At 45.0% G+C, this 14,875-nt stretch overlaps 1 protein-coding gene across 1 annotated transcript in view; it reads right to left on the minus strand.

The window, feature by feature from the left end:
- Positions 1-6,555, minus strand: part of LOC131272886 (homeobox protein unc-4-like) — a 70,589-nt gene extending 64,034 nt beyond the window's left edge. Inside the window, exon 1 of the mRNA XM_058274759.1 lies at positions 6,171-6,555. Coding sequence (XP_058130742.1) covers positions 6,171-6,555 — 385 coding nt within the window. The remainder of the gene's footprint in view (positions 1-6,170) is intronic.
- Positions 6,556-14,875: the final 8,320 nt, after the last annotated feature.

Consider the following 14,875-nt stretch of genomic DNA (forward strand, 5'->3'; position numbering starts at 1 on the left):
TATTCCTGTGAAAATGGAAGCTAAAAAGCTTTAACCGACATAAATAAAAAAGGAATACATTATGCAAGCAAACATCGTTGGCTTCGGTAAAACTTTACGCAGGAGAGGATCAAAAATAATATCTGCGCCGGGCAATTAAATCAAACTCAGCGTTACACAGTTTGATACAAAACAGTCTAAGCATTTTCTAAAGAATTTATTTTCCATATTGAGTCTTACGAAAATCTAAAGTACATCCAACTTTGTAAGTTTTCCTCACCATACAACGGCCTAGCAAAATATTCCTCATCGCATATACTACTACCCTGAGGCAAATTTAAATTCACTGCTCCCCATAAGGACCTTGTTATATACAAAAGAATATTCCGAAGGAATCCTTAAAGCATCGCACTTTCGCCCAAAACCAAAGCGGGAACGAATTGTTTATGGGCATGGGAATTGTTTTAGGTTTCAATATTTCAACGCAATACGAACGAACACGATGACGCTAGGCATTCGTGTGTTGAAGCAGTACTTTCGCGGCAAAATAAAACGATATACAGGATATAAATTGAATTGATTTGAGAAAATGATTCAATAACCATAAACTACGGGGTGGATGATTTTGAAAATTGATATGTTGTTGGATAAAGTAAATGATAGTCAAGACTTAGCAAGGAACAGTTGTAGTTATACATCTCATCAAATGTCCATCTGGAATGCATCTCGTTGATTCATCTCCGTGCGTTCTACACCATATAATTGAATGTAAAATATTATCACGTATTTCACTAGCTAGCAATTCCTAGAAACGCTTGACATGCGGAGAAAGTGATGATTAAACTCAGCCATCCGTTGCACGCACAGGATTAAGAGAACCTAATTGTGATTGCAAAACGATTCCAAGTAAGTGCTGATAATGCACGGCTACATTCGAAGGAGGAAATTGTGCAAGTCAAACGTAAAAAGCAAGCCTTCCTGGAAAAATGTGTAACTTCCTGTGGTGGGAGCAACATTTTTGGGTCACACTTTTCTGACCCGAAATTTGTGAAGCTCCTAACCGACTAATCCGCGGTTGCGTTGGCAGCTCAGTGATTCAACGATGATTTATTCGTCTGAGAGTTGGATGCTTGTGCGGGCTTGTGCTGTCGCTTTCATTCGGTAAGGGGGTGCAAAAACAAAATACAAAGAACAAGTCAAACAAACCAGATTAACCAGGGTGGCCTACGCGAAGCGGAAATGGATTCCAGTACCCGCAGCATGCTTGGGGCTTGACTTAATTGCATTTCTTTCCTTGTTAATGTTGGTCTTGTCGCCCTTCCCAAGCGCACCGTTTTAATCGGGGTGGTCCGTTTCTAATTGCCGTGTTTAAGAGCCGAGCGACAAAAAAGATTTTTTTAATTTTGTGATTTCACATCTTCTTCATTCTTCGCAAAAAAAACAACGAAACAAAGTCAAACAAGCCCGAGATAGTGGAGGCACGCATGGGCGTAAGTTCACGGAACGCAATCGCACCGAACAATCGGAGGGGGCCATTCGAAAGGGTCAATCCAATCAACTTCCGGCGCCGTCAGCATCACAAAGTCAGAGCTTGTGGAGTGAAGGCTTGGCAAACAATCAATGAAAGGGTCGGGAACGCAAGTACGAAGCACCGAATTCACCCACTTTCGATGGCGTCTTCGGGCGTCGTGGTTCCGTCTGTGAGGGAAACCCTTCGGTGGCGCCTCCAGGCCCTTGATTAGGATGGTGAGGACGGGAGACTGACAGGCCTAATCTATCCCAGCGGGCGTGTTGGGTTAATGATTTATGTCTAATCAAACGGCGTGGCGCCACAGGTTTATCGCGCGCTAGTGTTGCGCACCGGAAAGCTGTTCATCGGCGAACCGGGCAAAAGTGGAGGACGGGTAGGAAAAACGCCTTGCGCAATGATAATGAACACTTACGGGGAATAATAAACAAATGTAATTAGAATCATTCGCCACTTAGTTTGGAAAACCCGCTCTTCAACTTTGACAACGCGAGATGTCTGCACCGGGCGTTCGGACGCCACCGGGCACTTGTTTGTTCGGGGCAAATTAAAACAGCATTTTCAGAAAAAAACAACCTTCACTTTCCTCCCCTCACCCTCCTCCATCTGGCCCGGTAACGCTGGGGCAACGAGCTTTTATTAAATACAATCATAATTATTATCAATCGATCGTCAGGATGATCGCAGACATTACATTAATCACCCGGCAGGCCGAACCGGTTCCCCGGGACTGTCGCCTCGCGAGTTTGGTGCGTTTTGAATATTAATTTGTAGGCTGGAAAATATTTACCCCGACTGAAAGGTATACGAGGTTCGCCGGGCACCAAACGACCCAACGGTGTTATTTTTCATTTTTGCAAAGATAACCGGACAACGATTCGACCAACGATTATCAGCATTTACCAGACATTGCAGGCAATTAATACACCATCCGAGTCAAATGGTTTATTGCCTCGATGAGACGCATCGAGCATCCGTTATGTTTGTTTTTTATTTTTCTTCATTTAGGGTTTCTCTGCCCAAACGGATCGACTCTAATGTTCAAATGGCGAAATGATTGGGTTATCAAAATAATTCCCGTCGAACTCCAGAACACAAACAGCAAAAAGCCGTTGCTTTCGCAAAACGGCACGCCACACGTGTGTCCGCCACGGTCACGCATACACGCACCGGTAATCAGCAAATTAGGGAAGACACAACAGGGTCCAAGATTAGCTCCCTTCCCTGTGCCGGGACGTTCCGGGTCGAAATTGGCGCATATCGGCAGTGCTGCATAATTTTCAATCAGCTCTGGCAAAGGTCAGCACTCCGCGAGAAGAGTTGCTCGCTGGGTTCCTGGAATCTTCTCTTTTCGGGCGCGCTTATCACGGTCCGGCGAAAGGCAAAAACGACACCCATTGATAGCAGGTTCGACGGTGCAAAACGGACGAGCACTGATGTTGGTGCTAGGAAGATGATTTTAATAAAATAATTAGCTAAGACATCATACTCAAATGTTTGGCCTGCTGTGCACCCGAAACTGTGCGCGGCTTTGTTTGCTTGCGGCATCGGAAACCAGAAAGACCCGTCCACCAGCCCCGGAATTTGAAGGTTCCGTTCCAAAACATCGAACATGCTCCGAACACCGTTGCCAGCGGGAGCCACAGCGCATAAACCACAATCGGAAAACCGCGCGCGACCGAGGGAACGGAATGGAAGCTCTTCGGGCGCTTCTTTATTGAGATGCTGGCCCGAAAATATGACACGATTATCGTTGTGACTGTTTCGGACCCTTCGTATTTGGCCGCCTGAAGCGGGGGAAGTGGAAGCACCTGGAGGAGGAGTCCCATTATCCGATTAGTTACGATTATTATTACACCCGTTGACGAGATTCGACCGGCAGCAAGCAAGCAGCGGCAGCAGCATCCTGCGAAGGAATGTGACTGTTTGAGGTGTTTTCGACCCTGTTCCCTGTTTTCCCTTTCCCATCCCTCCCCCATTCGGAACGTCAATTTCCATAACATGAGGCCGGGGGATAACCGTGCAACCAAAAAAAAATATTAAGTATGCAAATGATATCGATCGGATCGGTGAGGACATTATGATGATATTCGATGATTTTATTGGAGCTGGCAGTGCAACGGGGTTAATGCAACCAAACGCTATGCTTTTTAATTATGTGCCGTTTGAGTGAAACTTGACGAACCATTGGTAAACGTGTCGAGGATCATTTTCAACGATGGAATATGTGGGACAGTTTTGATGGTTTTAATAAAAAATACATTTGATTCATGGTTTGTGAATTGTGAAGAAAATCGACCTCGACTAGAGTAAAGTGCCTTCACACGTAAAACCAACTTTTCTGTGTCGTAAATATGAAAGGCATTTATTTCAAACCACCAAAAATATCCATTCTACCCTACTCCTGTTGTACTCCTGTATACTCTAAAACAGTCGTTGTTTAAGAGACCGGTTATAAATGTAACGATAGATTACAGTTTTGAAGTCTTATTAGGATATCTTAACGCTTGTTTTGACCACCAATAAAATCCAGCCCATTCATAACCCTCTCGAAGGCCCATTCCGTAGAACATTCTCCATCCACTTGACCGAAGGCGCCGATCCGAAAAGCGGCTTGATTGCAAAATAAATACGACCCTCGTCCGGTCGCGCGCTGCTCGTAATCGATATAAAATTATACCGAAAAAGCCTACGTTCCTTCCGTCCTTCCTTCCAGTAAAAAGGGCACCGATTGGAACGCGCCACCAACGCATGTATAAAACCCTCGAAAATCGCCACAAAACGTTTCGAACGGGACTCGAGGATTACAGCTTCGCACCACCGAAAAGGGAATGTCCGCCGTAAACCGATCCCGGGGAAGCTGGCAAACGAGCAAAGATATGCCGACTTCCGATTGGCTACCGGTTGGGACGGATCGAATGACGTCCAGTTTCATCCTCGATGGGTGGTAAATTTTCGCCCGACGATGTTGTCCCCCGTTTCGGGATGCGTGTTAGCCACTAGGTTTATTATTTTCGATTGCTTTTCAATGACAACCCCAAACTTATAAGATCATAAACCGATCCGGGCAGTATAAATCGAGCTTGTTTAATAAATGGTGCCAGTAAAAGGAGAGAAAATAACTTGTAAAACAATAAACTTCCATTCCAGCTTCCACTTTGTTTCTGGTAGCGGAAAAGCTGTGTTGGCTAGAGCATTGCCAGCGCAACATTTCCCAATCGTGGTAGAGTCTGCTGCGTAAATAAAAATTAAACAGAATGTAGAAAAAATTACACAAATGAAAAAGAGGAAAGGTCGAAACGAATTCTATATCAATCAAGCCATATTTCAAACGAATCTAATCGTCTGCCTTATCCTTAATCTTAGTTTCGTCCACAAATGTGATTGTTAAGTAAAAATGAATAGAAACAACCCGAAGCACACTATCATTGGCACTGGTAATCACTACGATTACTCTCATTAGCACAATCAGTTTAATAGGTTGACTAAAAAAATCAAAATCATTGGTTTCGCATCGAGCTGCCCAATATGTCACAGCCGGGAGACTTTGGGAGTCAGTGTCTCGGTGCGTTTTTCGTCAGTTTATTTGTTTTGTTCGCTCAACCTATCAACATTCGATTGGCGTTCAATTAGGGCGAGATGAGATTGAGCCAGCGACGAAACCCTTGCGCAAAGTCTCGCAGCTTCCAATTACTGTCATTATCGCGACGACAACGACACGACGACTGGACGTTGGCAAATGCTGACGGCGTGTGTGTAGGCAGTGCCCAAGGGCTCCCGGCTGCTGGCTGCTAGTGCTTAGACACTTGCCATCACTTAATCGTGCACCCGGGGAGAGGTTTTCCGATCGGTGCGCAATAATTGAATTACACTCCACTCCAATCCCCTTCCCGAACGGGGTGTGCAGATTATTAAAAAGGAGGCTCAATATTAAAATGATAATAACGGGTGCAGGAAACGGGGCCGTTTGGCGTGCGTGTGTGTGTGTGTGTTTGTCTAATCTAGGCTGGGACACCGGGGCAGGATGTCGGGCTGGCGGGTTGACTGGCGTTCGACATTTTGACTGAATAATTGCTCCGTCGCAGCAAAGACAGTGGAGCTGCTACTGCACATCTCTTGCGAAGTTGCAGCTGCCTGCACTTGCCGCATCGTTAATGGGTGTTAATAATCGTGCCCTTCTTAGTGTGTGTGGTGTGGCCGCGGACATGGGGAATGTTGGGCTCGTTAGCGGAGGAAAGTAAACAATTACATTACGCCAGCGCTTCATATTTGCTGCTGTCGGGATGATGCGGCCGTCGTTCGGCGGCGTTTCATTCAAGCATCATATTTGTTGTTATTTTTCCAAGCCCTTCAAGACAACACCCGGCTTTGACGGGGCGTCAGCGAACGGGCGGTTTTAAAAGGCGTCTAATTAGTACTCAATTTTCCACTGGCGGAGATATGTACGCGATTTGATTTAATTTACACTCGGTGGATGTTGCGCATGCAAAGGGACGGGTGGGGAAAGACATTTTCTTGATCGTACGCCGCCAATTATCGTTCACGTGTTTGTCGTTGCGACATAGCCCTAATTAAATTGTGCATCAATGAGGAACTAAATGAATTATTGTTTGCCTCAAACATCAGTGTTTGGTTTGATTCGTTAAACACCGACTTCACTTACCTCGATCATCGTTCGAGTCTTCACTCGGTGGTCCCTGCATCGTGCGGTGAGGTGATATGTTAGGATGGGAGCCCCCATTCACGAGTCCCCCCGGTAGGCTGCCGGCGCCGGCACCCACCCCGACGCCCCCGACCGTCCCCGCGCCGCCTCCTAGGCCGGCCAGGTTGGGCGGAGCGCCGGGCGGCCCAAAGCGCGGTCTCGTCAGAAAGTGTCCGCCGAAGACGTTCGGTACGCCGAACTGTAGGAAAGGGGCCCATTGCGGGGGCACGCTGGAGCGGTTGCGGGGGGCCAACTGGGCGGCAGCCGCCGCCGCGTACAGCTGCAGCGCCGGCTGCGAGCCGAGCGTTTGCAGGTTCTGCAGCATTCCCTGGTGCTCCAGGACCATCGCGGGAACTCAACAGCGTCAACGACTGCGAGGCGTCAACGGTTCTGGCGTCGACCACTGCCACTCATGCGGATGCCACCTGGAGGCCAGAGACAAGGGTATCACCAAACAGAACTCTGGACTGGAGGAAACACGTTCAGATACGAGGGACGTAACAGATCACTAGATTTTGCACATTCACTATAAGAACGATCACTACAACAAATCCAACGCGGTTGGGCGAAGTTCAACAATCAATTATGTTTCAGCCTACTTTGTCATATAGTACTGATATAAAATTCACTTGTTTTGCCAACTTTTAAAACTAATCATTCTGTTTCTACACTTTACACCTTCTTATTTTCACACCTGACACACCACAGGCCCACAGTCTTGCTGACATTGAAATGACTGGTAAACTTTTAATTTCTCCTTCGAAAAACGGTCACTACAGGTATGGTACTGGTTGTAATCACGCGTATGATCCCAATTAGCCGTCGGGTTTTGGGTGTGCAATGTACTGCAGCGATATTTCACTTAAACATCTCACTTCTTGATTTCAATTTTAGAACGTTTTGATTGTTGAGAGTTTTGTCTCTCTGTTCACTTTTAACATTACAAGTTTTCATCCTTCACTTGTGATAATGTTTTTATTTTAGTGACATATTTTTTCACTTCACTTTTCTTAAGTGTACAATACACTTTTATCATCAATTTTTACGATCCCGGTAATAAAAGTAAAGCTTCAATATAACGAATAGATAAAACATATGACACAATTTAATGTTGTTAAATACCATTCATACGTATTAAAACATTCTCAGCCTTACAGTTGAGTTGACAACATTTAACCAAGTTGCTATTTATTTAATCAAGAACTTTGCCAACACAGCGAACACTGGAATGTTTTTCGTGTTATTCAGTTCAGCTGTCTTAATTTTGCCGACGGAAATAGTCACACCACCTTGTCTTTTTTAAATAAAGAATGTAAAAATCAGTCCTATGTTATATGCGAAAAGCAACATCATTTTTTATTGTGCTTAAGAAAGTTAACTCATTTTGTACCACTCCTATATTTCTTCTGCTAGTTTTTCTTTAGCATAGTTTCAAAAAATTGTAATCCGTAATCTGTAAAATTTATGAAAATCTATTTTGAAAAGCTTTGCAGTTTTTTTCCTAACAAGACTAAATGTAGATTACAGCTCAATTTTAATATTATTATATATGGTCTCCCTACGATTCCAAGAACAGCAATTCATTATTCATTTGTAAGGAAAAACTTTGGAAACATCGTAGGTGTTCCACAACGGACTGCGAGAAAAATTCAGGAGCCACAAAGGATACAAGAAAGGATATGCTGAATGCAGTTCAATGGATGTAGTGTATAACTCCGTAACTCAGTTCCCGATGACGTTGATACAATTGTTTGCACACCATTCGCTTTAACGCACACTATCGTGCCTGTAGGCACACGATTTGTTATGAAATTTGCACAACTGTCCGTAATAAAAACAGCTCTTCCGTATTCGGTTCCCAACAAGACTCACCAGCCACTATGGCTTGGAATGGTGTTTTTGATAAACCTACAGAGATCACAATATTTCACGCTAAGAACGATAAGTGCTTGCCAATTGAAAGACACATCTTCTGGTACTACGAGTCACAGAGAACAATCAAACATCACCTGAATCGAGCGTTTTAAGTGAAAAACAACTAACAAATCGTCCACTGATTAACGGGGCGCAGCAAGAGTCAGAGAGCAGTCGCATGGGGCCTACACAAACACAACCAACACAAGTGCATCCCAATTGCACATGCAGTTCATGCTCACACAGGAAGAGTAGCACAAAACACATTTGCAAACACAAACAAATGCACAACCGCATGTATTTTCTCGCATTCTGTCAGTAGAGGAAAACAGTCCGTTGGCGGCAGAAGTAAACGATGGAGGCATGGAAGCCAATCTCGATGGTTTGTTTTACCTGGCACGTGCAGACGTTTGTTATTCATACACGGTATGCTGCCCGCTACGTTAACAGATACTGTGTCAAAGGAGAGTTTGTTCCAGTTTTGTTATGCTCACTTCACAACAGTCTTTGTTTGTATAAAACTGACCTCAAAATATACTGTTTGGAGATTTCACCTCAACATGTCTCAAATTCTTTTTAACTTTTGCATTTTTCTCATCCTTCAGTTTGTATACATCAACTGTCAATTTGTTTACAAATAAAGTAGGATACACTAATTAAATGCCATCCTTTTCTGGCTATGTATTTCAGGGATTGTAACGATAGAACCGATTTGCGAGCACATTCACAACTGATGGTACAAACTCGGACATCCACTATCTTCACACCTGGTCGATTGATTAAACCTACGACAGGAAGGCATCAGCCATGTGCGAAAGAGAGCGAAAGAGTGAGCAATAACACAAAAAAGAAAGGTGAAAGAGGGTTCATAGCTTTTCAACACGATCGGAAGGGAAAATAACAAAAAAGCACACGTTCACCGGTGTTTCGAAAGAAAATCAACAATCGGCTGTCAAAGCAGCACACAGTCACCAGGCGTTACGATGCGTTACGGGCACGAATAACGCCACCACAGGATCCGTCCACAATTTTCACGTAACGGGAAAACTTTTCGTTGTGTCGTTACACGTAAACACCGCATACCTCCTGCCGGCCACTCCTTCACCCATTCCTTACCCAAACGCAACAGAACGGACTGCACGACCGATAGGAGAAAGAAAGAAGCGCGATCCACACTCCCGTGGAGCCTTCAGTAGAGCCCAACAACGACGACGACCACGACGACGACCGGTGCATGTGCTTGCAGCGTGTTTGTGGCTGAAAAACTGACGGTTCCGTCCGTCCGAGGAAAGCGTCCATGCCGACGCAAGGTTGTGTCGATATATTTTCGCTCCGTTTCGGCTTCCCGTCTCGCTCAGGCACGCAGCCCCCACACACACACACACATACACACACATCCTCAGATTTTAGCCCTCTCTAAGCACATGTTGGAATGCGTCGACGCGTTGACGAGGGAGTAGCAATTTCGACTATTCATTCGATTTTGGTTTTGCCTTTCGTTGGGGTGACCACACTCACACAACTACCTCAGTGCTGTGAGTGTATTTCTCCACCCCTGTGTTGGTAAGTCGTCATCCTGAAGCAGCCTTATCATTCGTCATTCGTTGCCACAACAAGGACGGTCGGGAAGAAATATGAGGTGAGATTTCGTAGCGTTGATTTCTCTCCAGCACACAATGATTGAACGAGAGAGAGAGAGAGAGAGAGTTAGCGTGAGATAGAGAGAGAAATCCGTATCCGCAATGGGGCGGAGACACAAACGCGCGAATGGAAGGCACACGCACACACGCTCCCAAGCAGGAGAGATTGTTATGGCCGCAGCTGTCAAACAAAACCGTTCGGAAGCCACGCCTTCGGAAAGTCAATGCTTGCCGTTTGTCGTCGCGAGGTTGACATCTTCGCGGGGTTGGAAATTGAATAGAATAGTAGTTGGGGGAGAAAACACCATAACGCCGAAGAAAACGCACATTGGGTGGAAATCGGGTCGCGGGGAGGTCGAAGGATAATTGGATTTATAGTGCGCGTACAATTAGCTCCACCCAGTGTGAAAGTCGGTTCGCATTCCGTATGATTGGTGTGTGTCCTCTCTGCCACTGTGTCCAGGCGGGTTTGCTCCACCGTGCGCCTTTTTCCAAGCACAGACTCCTTGCTGTACATAAATACTTCCTCCCTTTGCTCCCAACTTCACCACCTATCTACTATCCTCACGGGGCAACAATCTGTCTCACTTACACCAATCGGTGAATTATGCACACCGTCCTCCCGGCTTTTGATAAGCCAACTCTCTTCCCTGCTTCAAGGGGGTCGTGGGCGGCTGAGAGATGGGTTTCAATTTCACCTCATGTGTGTGTGTGTGTGTGTGTTTGGGTGTGTTTGTCGTGGATCGTTTTGCGCGTTTGACATACGCAAAAAAGATGGTGCCGTTTTGATTAAATTTCCCCCCGTCTGGACGGGCTCCGGTCGGGCTCCGGTCGGACTCGCGGGTTGTGTATTGAATTTAAGTAGATTGTACATAAGTTTTCCACCGGTTTCCCGTTCCTGCCCATCTGCTAGCGGGCGGGTTCCAAAAGAAAAAGGGAAGAGCGCCTAACTGAAGAATGAAAATGAAGCGTGCGAGCGCTCTCTCTCTCTCTCTCTTGTCCCTTTCAGTATCGTAATTTTTCATTTCCAACCTGGAGGCTGTGATGTCCATTTTCGCCTATTTTACCGAAACCAGGAATGAAAGCGCCCGAAATTCTCGGGAGGAAACTTTGAGGCAAGGAGACTGGAAAATACTCTTTGAGAGGTTGTCAGAAGGCACGAATTTTTGCAATTGCTTTATCGCACACCGAGCTGATGGCCAACAGACGGTTGCCGACGTATGTGTTCTTCTCGATGGTGCTTCAAGTGTTCCACAACAAGCGAAAGGAAGTTCCTAGAGTTTTCCCCTGACCTTATGGTGGTGGCCGGGATATATGTTCGACTCCATGCTGGATTTAATTTAATTCATTTCTGGCTTATATAGATTTTTCGTTTTTTGCTAACGCACAGTTCTTATTTTTCCATTTTCCAGCAGTAATTTTCCTGGTAGCTACGTTTTCAATTGCCGTACAGCGATGAAATTTCGACACAAAAAATTAATCCCTTAAAATAATAACCTCACTTAGGCAAGTTTCATTCCACCATTCGTTTTTCCTTTTTCCATTTTAGAGACAACAAATTCGGTGAACCTCAAACACATCCAGAATATCCTGTCTCTCACGTTGGCTTTCTCACTTTCCCACTCGGAAAAGTCATTGCGACTGATTTGCCAACTTACGCCCGGGATTTTCCCAATTTTATTTGTGAAAGCAAGTGGAACGTGACTACGACGACACGAATTTATCCCGATTTGAGCGTACCTTTGGTGGGCGTGTGTTGGCACTCTTATGTATGCGGTGCGCTTCGTAGGTCGTTTTTCTTTTTTATTTATATCCCCCCTTTGCCCACACCAAGCTCCCCGTTCTGTGGCTCCCCCAACGATACGCTGACGAAACCGTTTCCATACATTTCTCCGTGAGCCATATTTCACAATTCGCTGCCCAATTTCCTATCCGTAAGTGTCCTGTCCCCCGCCACGATGGACGGTATGTACTTGCCACGTAGCCAGCTTCCCTCATTTGTTTCTTTTACCTTTTTTCCATATACTTTTCAAACGATTCTTTATTTCACAACCTTTCTCGCTTGCTCGAACGAGGCTCGACTGACTCGCTTTCTCTCTTTTGCATCATGGTCTCGATTTATCGTAGGCGGCTGCGATGCCGGCAGGAGAATAGGAGGCGGAAAAACTGGGCACAAATGTCACGTACGGCACTTTAGCGAACGATTCCACACCGTAATAGATCTCCGGAACGCAGCGCCCATCATAAACATCATCGTGCCCCGGCGAGTCTCTCGGTTTCGCTAATCACGATTGATTAATTTTTTGTCCCACCCTTCGGTCGCTTCTCCCTCTCTCCCACCCGTAACTTGCCAAAGTCAAAGTGTATTTCGAGATCGTGCTTCCCGTTTATTCTCTACGCTTCCTTTTCCTTAAGGAGTCCGCAAGAAGAATTCATTCCAACTCTGGCATGACATGGTGTTGGAGCTCCACGCAGTAACGATGGTCTGCGGACGGTCGCGATTTGAGACGAGCAACACACTCGAAATAATAACCATTTTACCTTCTTCCGACAGTCTCCCCGCTTGTTCGCCCCCCGTTGGGCCTTTTCATCGATCGGCTTCGAACAATCCTACTTCGGAGGAGCCGGGGTAGCAATCCGAAACGGGAGCTGGTGTGCCGGTGAAAACATAATGCTGACACCTCGGAAAGCACTGATTAATGAGAAGATACTCCCACCTCGGGATGGAGAAGTGGAAAACAAAACCATTCCAACTGGACTTCCGCTTGGTTCTTCGGCCCGGCCAACTTTGTTGCCATCGACAGCACATTCCCGGACGAGGGACGAAGTCGGCAGCACCTACAAGGAGAAGAGTAAGAGCGGGGTGTTTGCGCCTGTGCAGCGTTTCAATTATCGTTGGCGAACAAATTAACATAATCGAATCGAAATTCAATCATGGTATCATCGGAGCGAAAATTCTTTGCCGGCAGAAATGTTTATTACGTGATAAAAGTCGCGTGGAAGAGACGACAACCCAACGACAACGGAAATATAAACAATCGATAATTGTTTGAACTATATTTTATGCCAAAAATTTCCTTGCTGGTTCATGTTTCAAACAATGCAAAACTTTCACAATTTTTTTAAATTCAATGCATGATTATTGTTCCATCCGAGAAAATGACTTTCTCAAACATTAACGAATCATTTAATTTTTTTTAAGCATCTCTACATCAAGTAAAATTGCTACATCGGGAAATTGAAACATATTCTTTATCAAACTTTGATAAGTTCTGTTTTAAGCTGTGATGCTTCCATGTGAGTTAGTTAAACCGAACGCATCAAATTCTAAAAAACAGTTCTTAAAGTAATATAGTTTATTTCAATTTGGGATAAAGTTAAAGCGCCATTTAAATTAAAACCCAGCTCAATAAAGCCATAATCAAACCCCGCATACGGACTAGGAATTATATTATGATGCTCGCTTTCGAACTAATCTACTGTCAAAAGGTTCGACAAATTTTACGACACACGGCAAAATTTAGACACGCGCCAGCAAACACACCTGCCGAGCATTTCCGCCACACAATGAACCGGAATTATTGATAACACACAAATGCACCCTGGGACTCCGGGCGGATAAATGCTGCATGAATCTTCGCCGCCCTCCACCAACCCTACTGCCCACTCAGCCAACCCCCATCTAATGCTAACCCCCCCTCGGCAGCATTATATGGGCCGCGTCGGTGCATCCATCAATCCGGCCCGATAGCGGCAAGTGGAATCGAATTAGCGAGCAATTATGAGCCACCCAGCATGAGATAGTCCTAGTCCCGGAGTCGACTACCGACTCGCCGGTCCGTGGGGTTATGTACTCGCCGCTCGGTGTGTTGGTCATAAATTACTTATGCAAATGCCACAACCGACCCGTGCCAAGTGTGCCAAATTTCCTTCCTATGCCTTTCGGCCTCGCCAGCGCGGTACCGTTTCGTCGTTCCCCAGCCGTGGTTCGGAGGAAAATCGATAAAATGGTGGCAGACGCGACCAACCACAGCATGTGCAGTGCGCTGGAAACCGGAAGCCAGGCCGGTTTTGTCACTAGCACTGTTTAGTGTCTTCCGTTAAATGATTTTCGCATCGCGAGCGTCCATTTTTCCCGAGCAACGGTGTTGGTGCCGGGTTGTTAATTTATTTCAATTTAACTCAAATGTTTTATTAATCATTTTGCACAGCTTTCATGCGACCGGTCACATATGCACACACGCACACACAAACACGGGAACGGAATTTCCACGGCCAGGGCGAAATGCCAAAGTCATTAGTTTGTGCAAACATTAATCTACCGGAGGTGCGAAATTTAACCTGTAATTAAAACGTCCGATGACCAATTGAATCATCACGTGGTGCTTTCCGGAGCCGGAACGCCATCTTGCCTTTCCTCACCCCACTATGCGAAACGGTAGCAAATTATTGCAAATTTAAAAAAACTCAGACGGAACCGGAACCCGTGTCGGAATTATTAGACCGGCAAGTTTAAATTATAGTGTTAGTCCAATGTAAGATGAATCAAATTTATACTTTTTTCAATCGATTATTATTATATTAATTTCAATTATAAATCTACAAAAAAAAACATATTTTGTTCAGAAATACACTTTAATTTTCAAATACTAATATAGTTTTTTCCCAATTTGGATATACTTGCTTGTCCCTGTGGATACAAACTCTTAAACAAGCAAATCAGTCTCATCAATTTTTATGCGTTTCCAAGTAACTAATTTATACTCTTGCCAAAATATTTATAACTTACGTAGGTTTATTGGAAACCATACCGCGATAAAAAAAACTATCTGTGCAAAAGAGGGTAGAAAAATAAATTAAAAAGTCTCAGCCAGTGCACCAATTTTGGCAACCACTCTCAAAGGCGGAAAGCGAAGGCGGAATTGTTTTTAATTCGAGCACATTATTTTCTAACGTTTATTACCAGATTATGACGGTGGAAAAGTTGGCCATATAATTTATGGTCGTTTGCCATTTTTTTGTTGTTGTTGTTGTTGCTGTTCCGTTCCTTTTTGTTTTTCAATCGTCCGGAGCAGCCCTCCCCTCCTCTCCCAACGATTCTTCCATGGTAGC

The sequence above is a fragment of the Anopheles coustani genome, chromosome 3, assembly GCF_943734705.1.
Source record: "Anopheles coustani chromosome 3, idAnoCousDA_361_x.2, whole genome shotgun sequence".
Lineage (NCBI taxonomy): Eukaryota > Metazoa > Arthropoda > Insecta > Diptera > Culicidae > Anopheles > Anopheles coustani.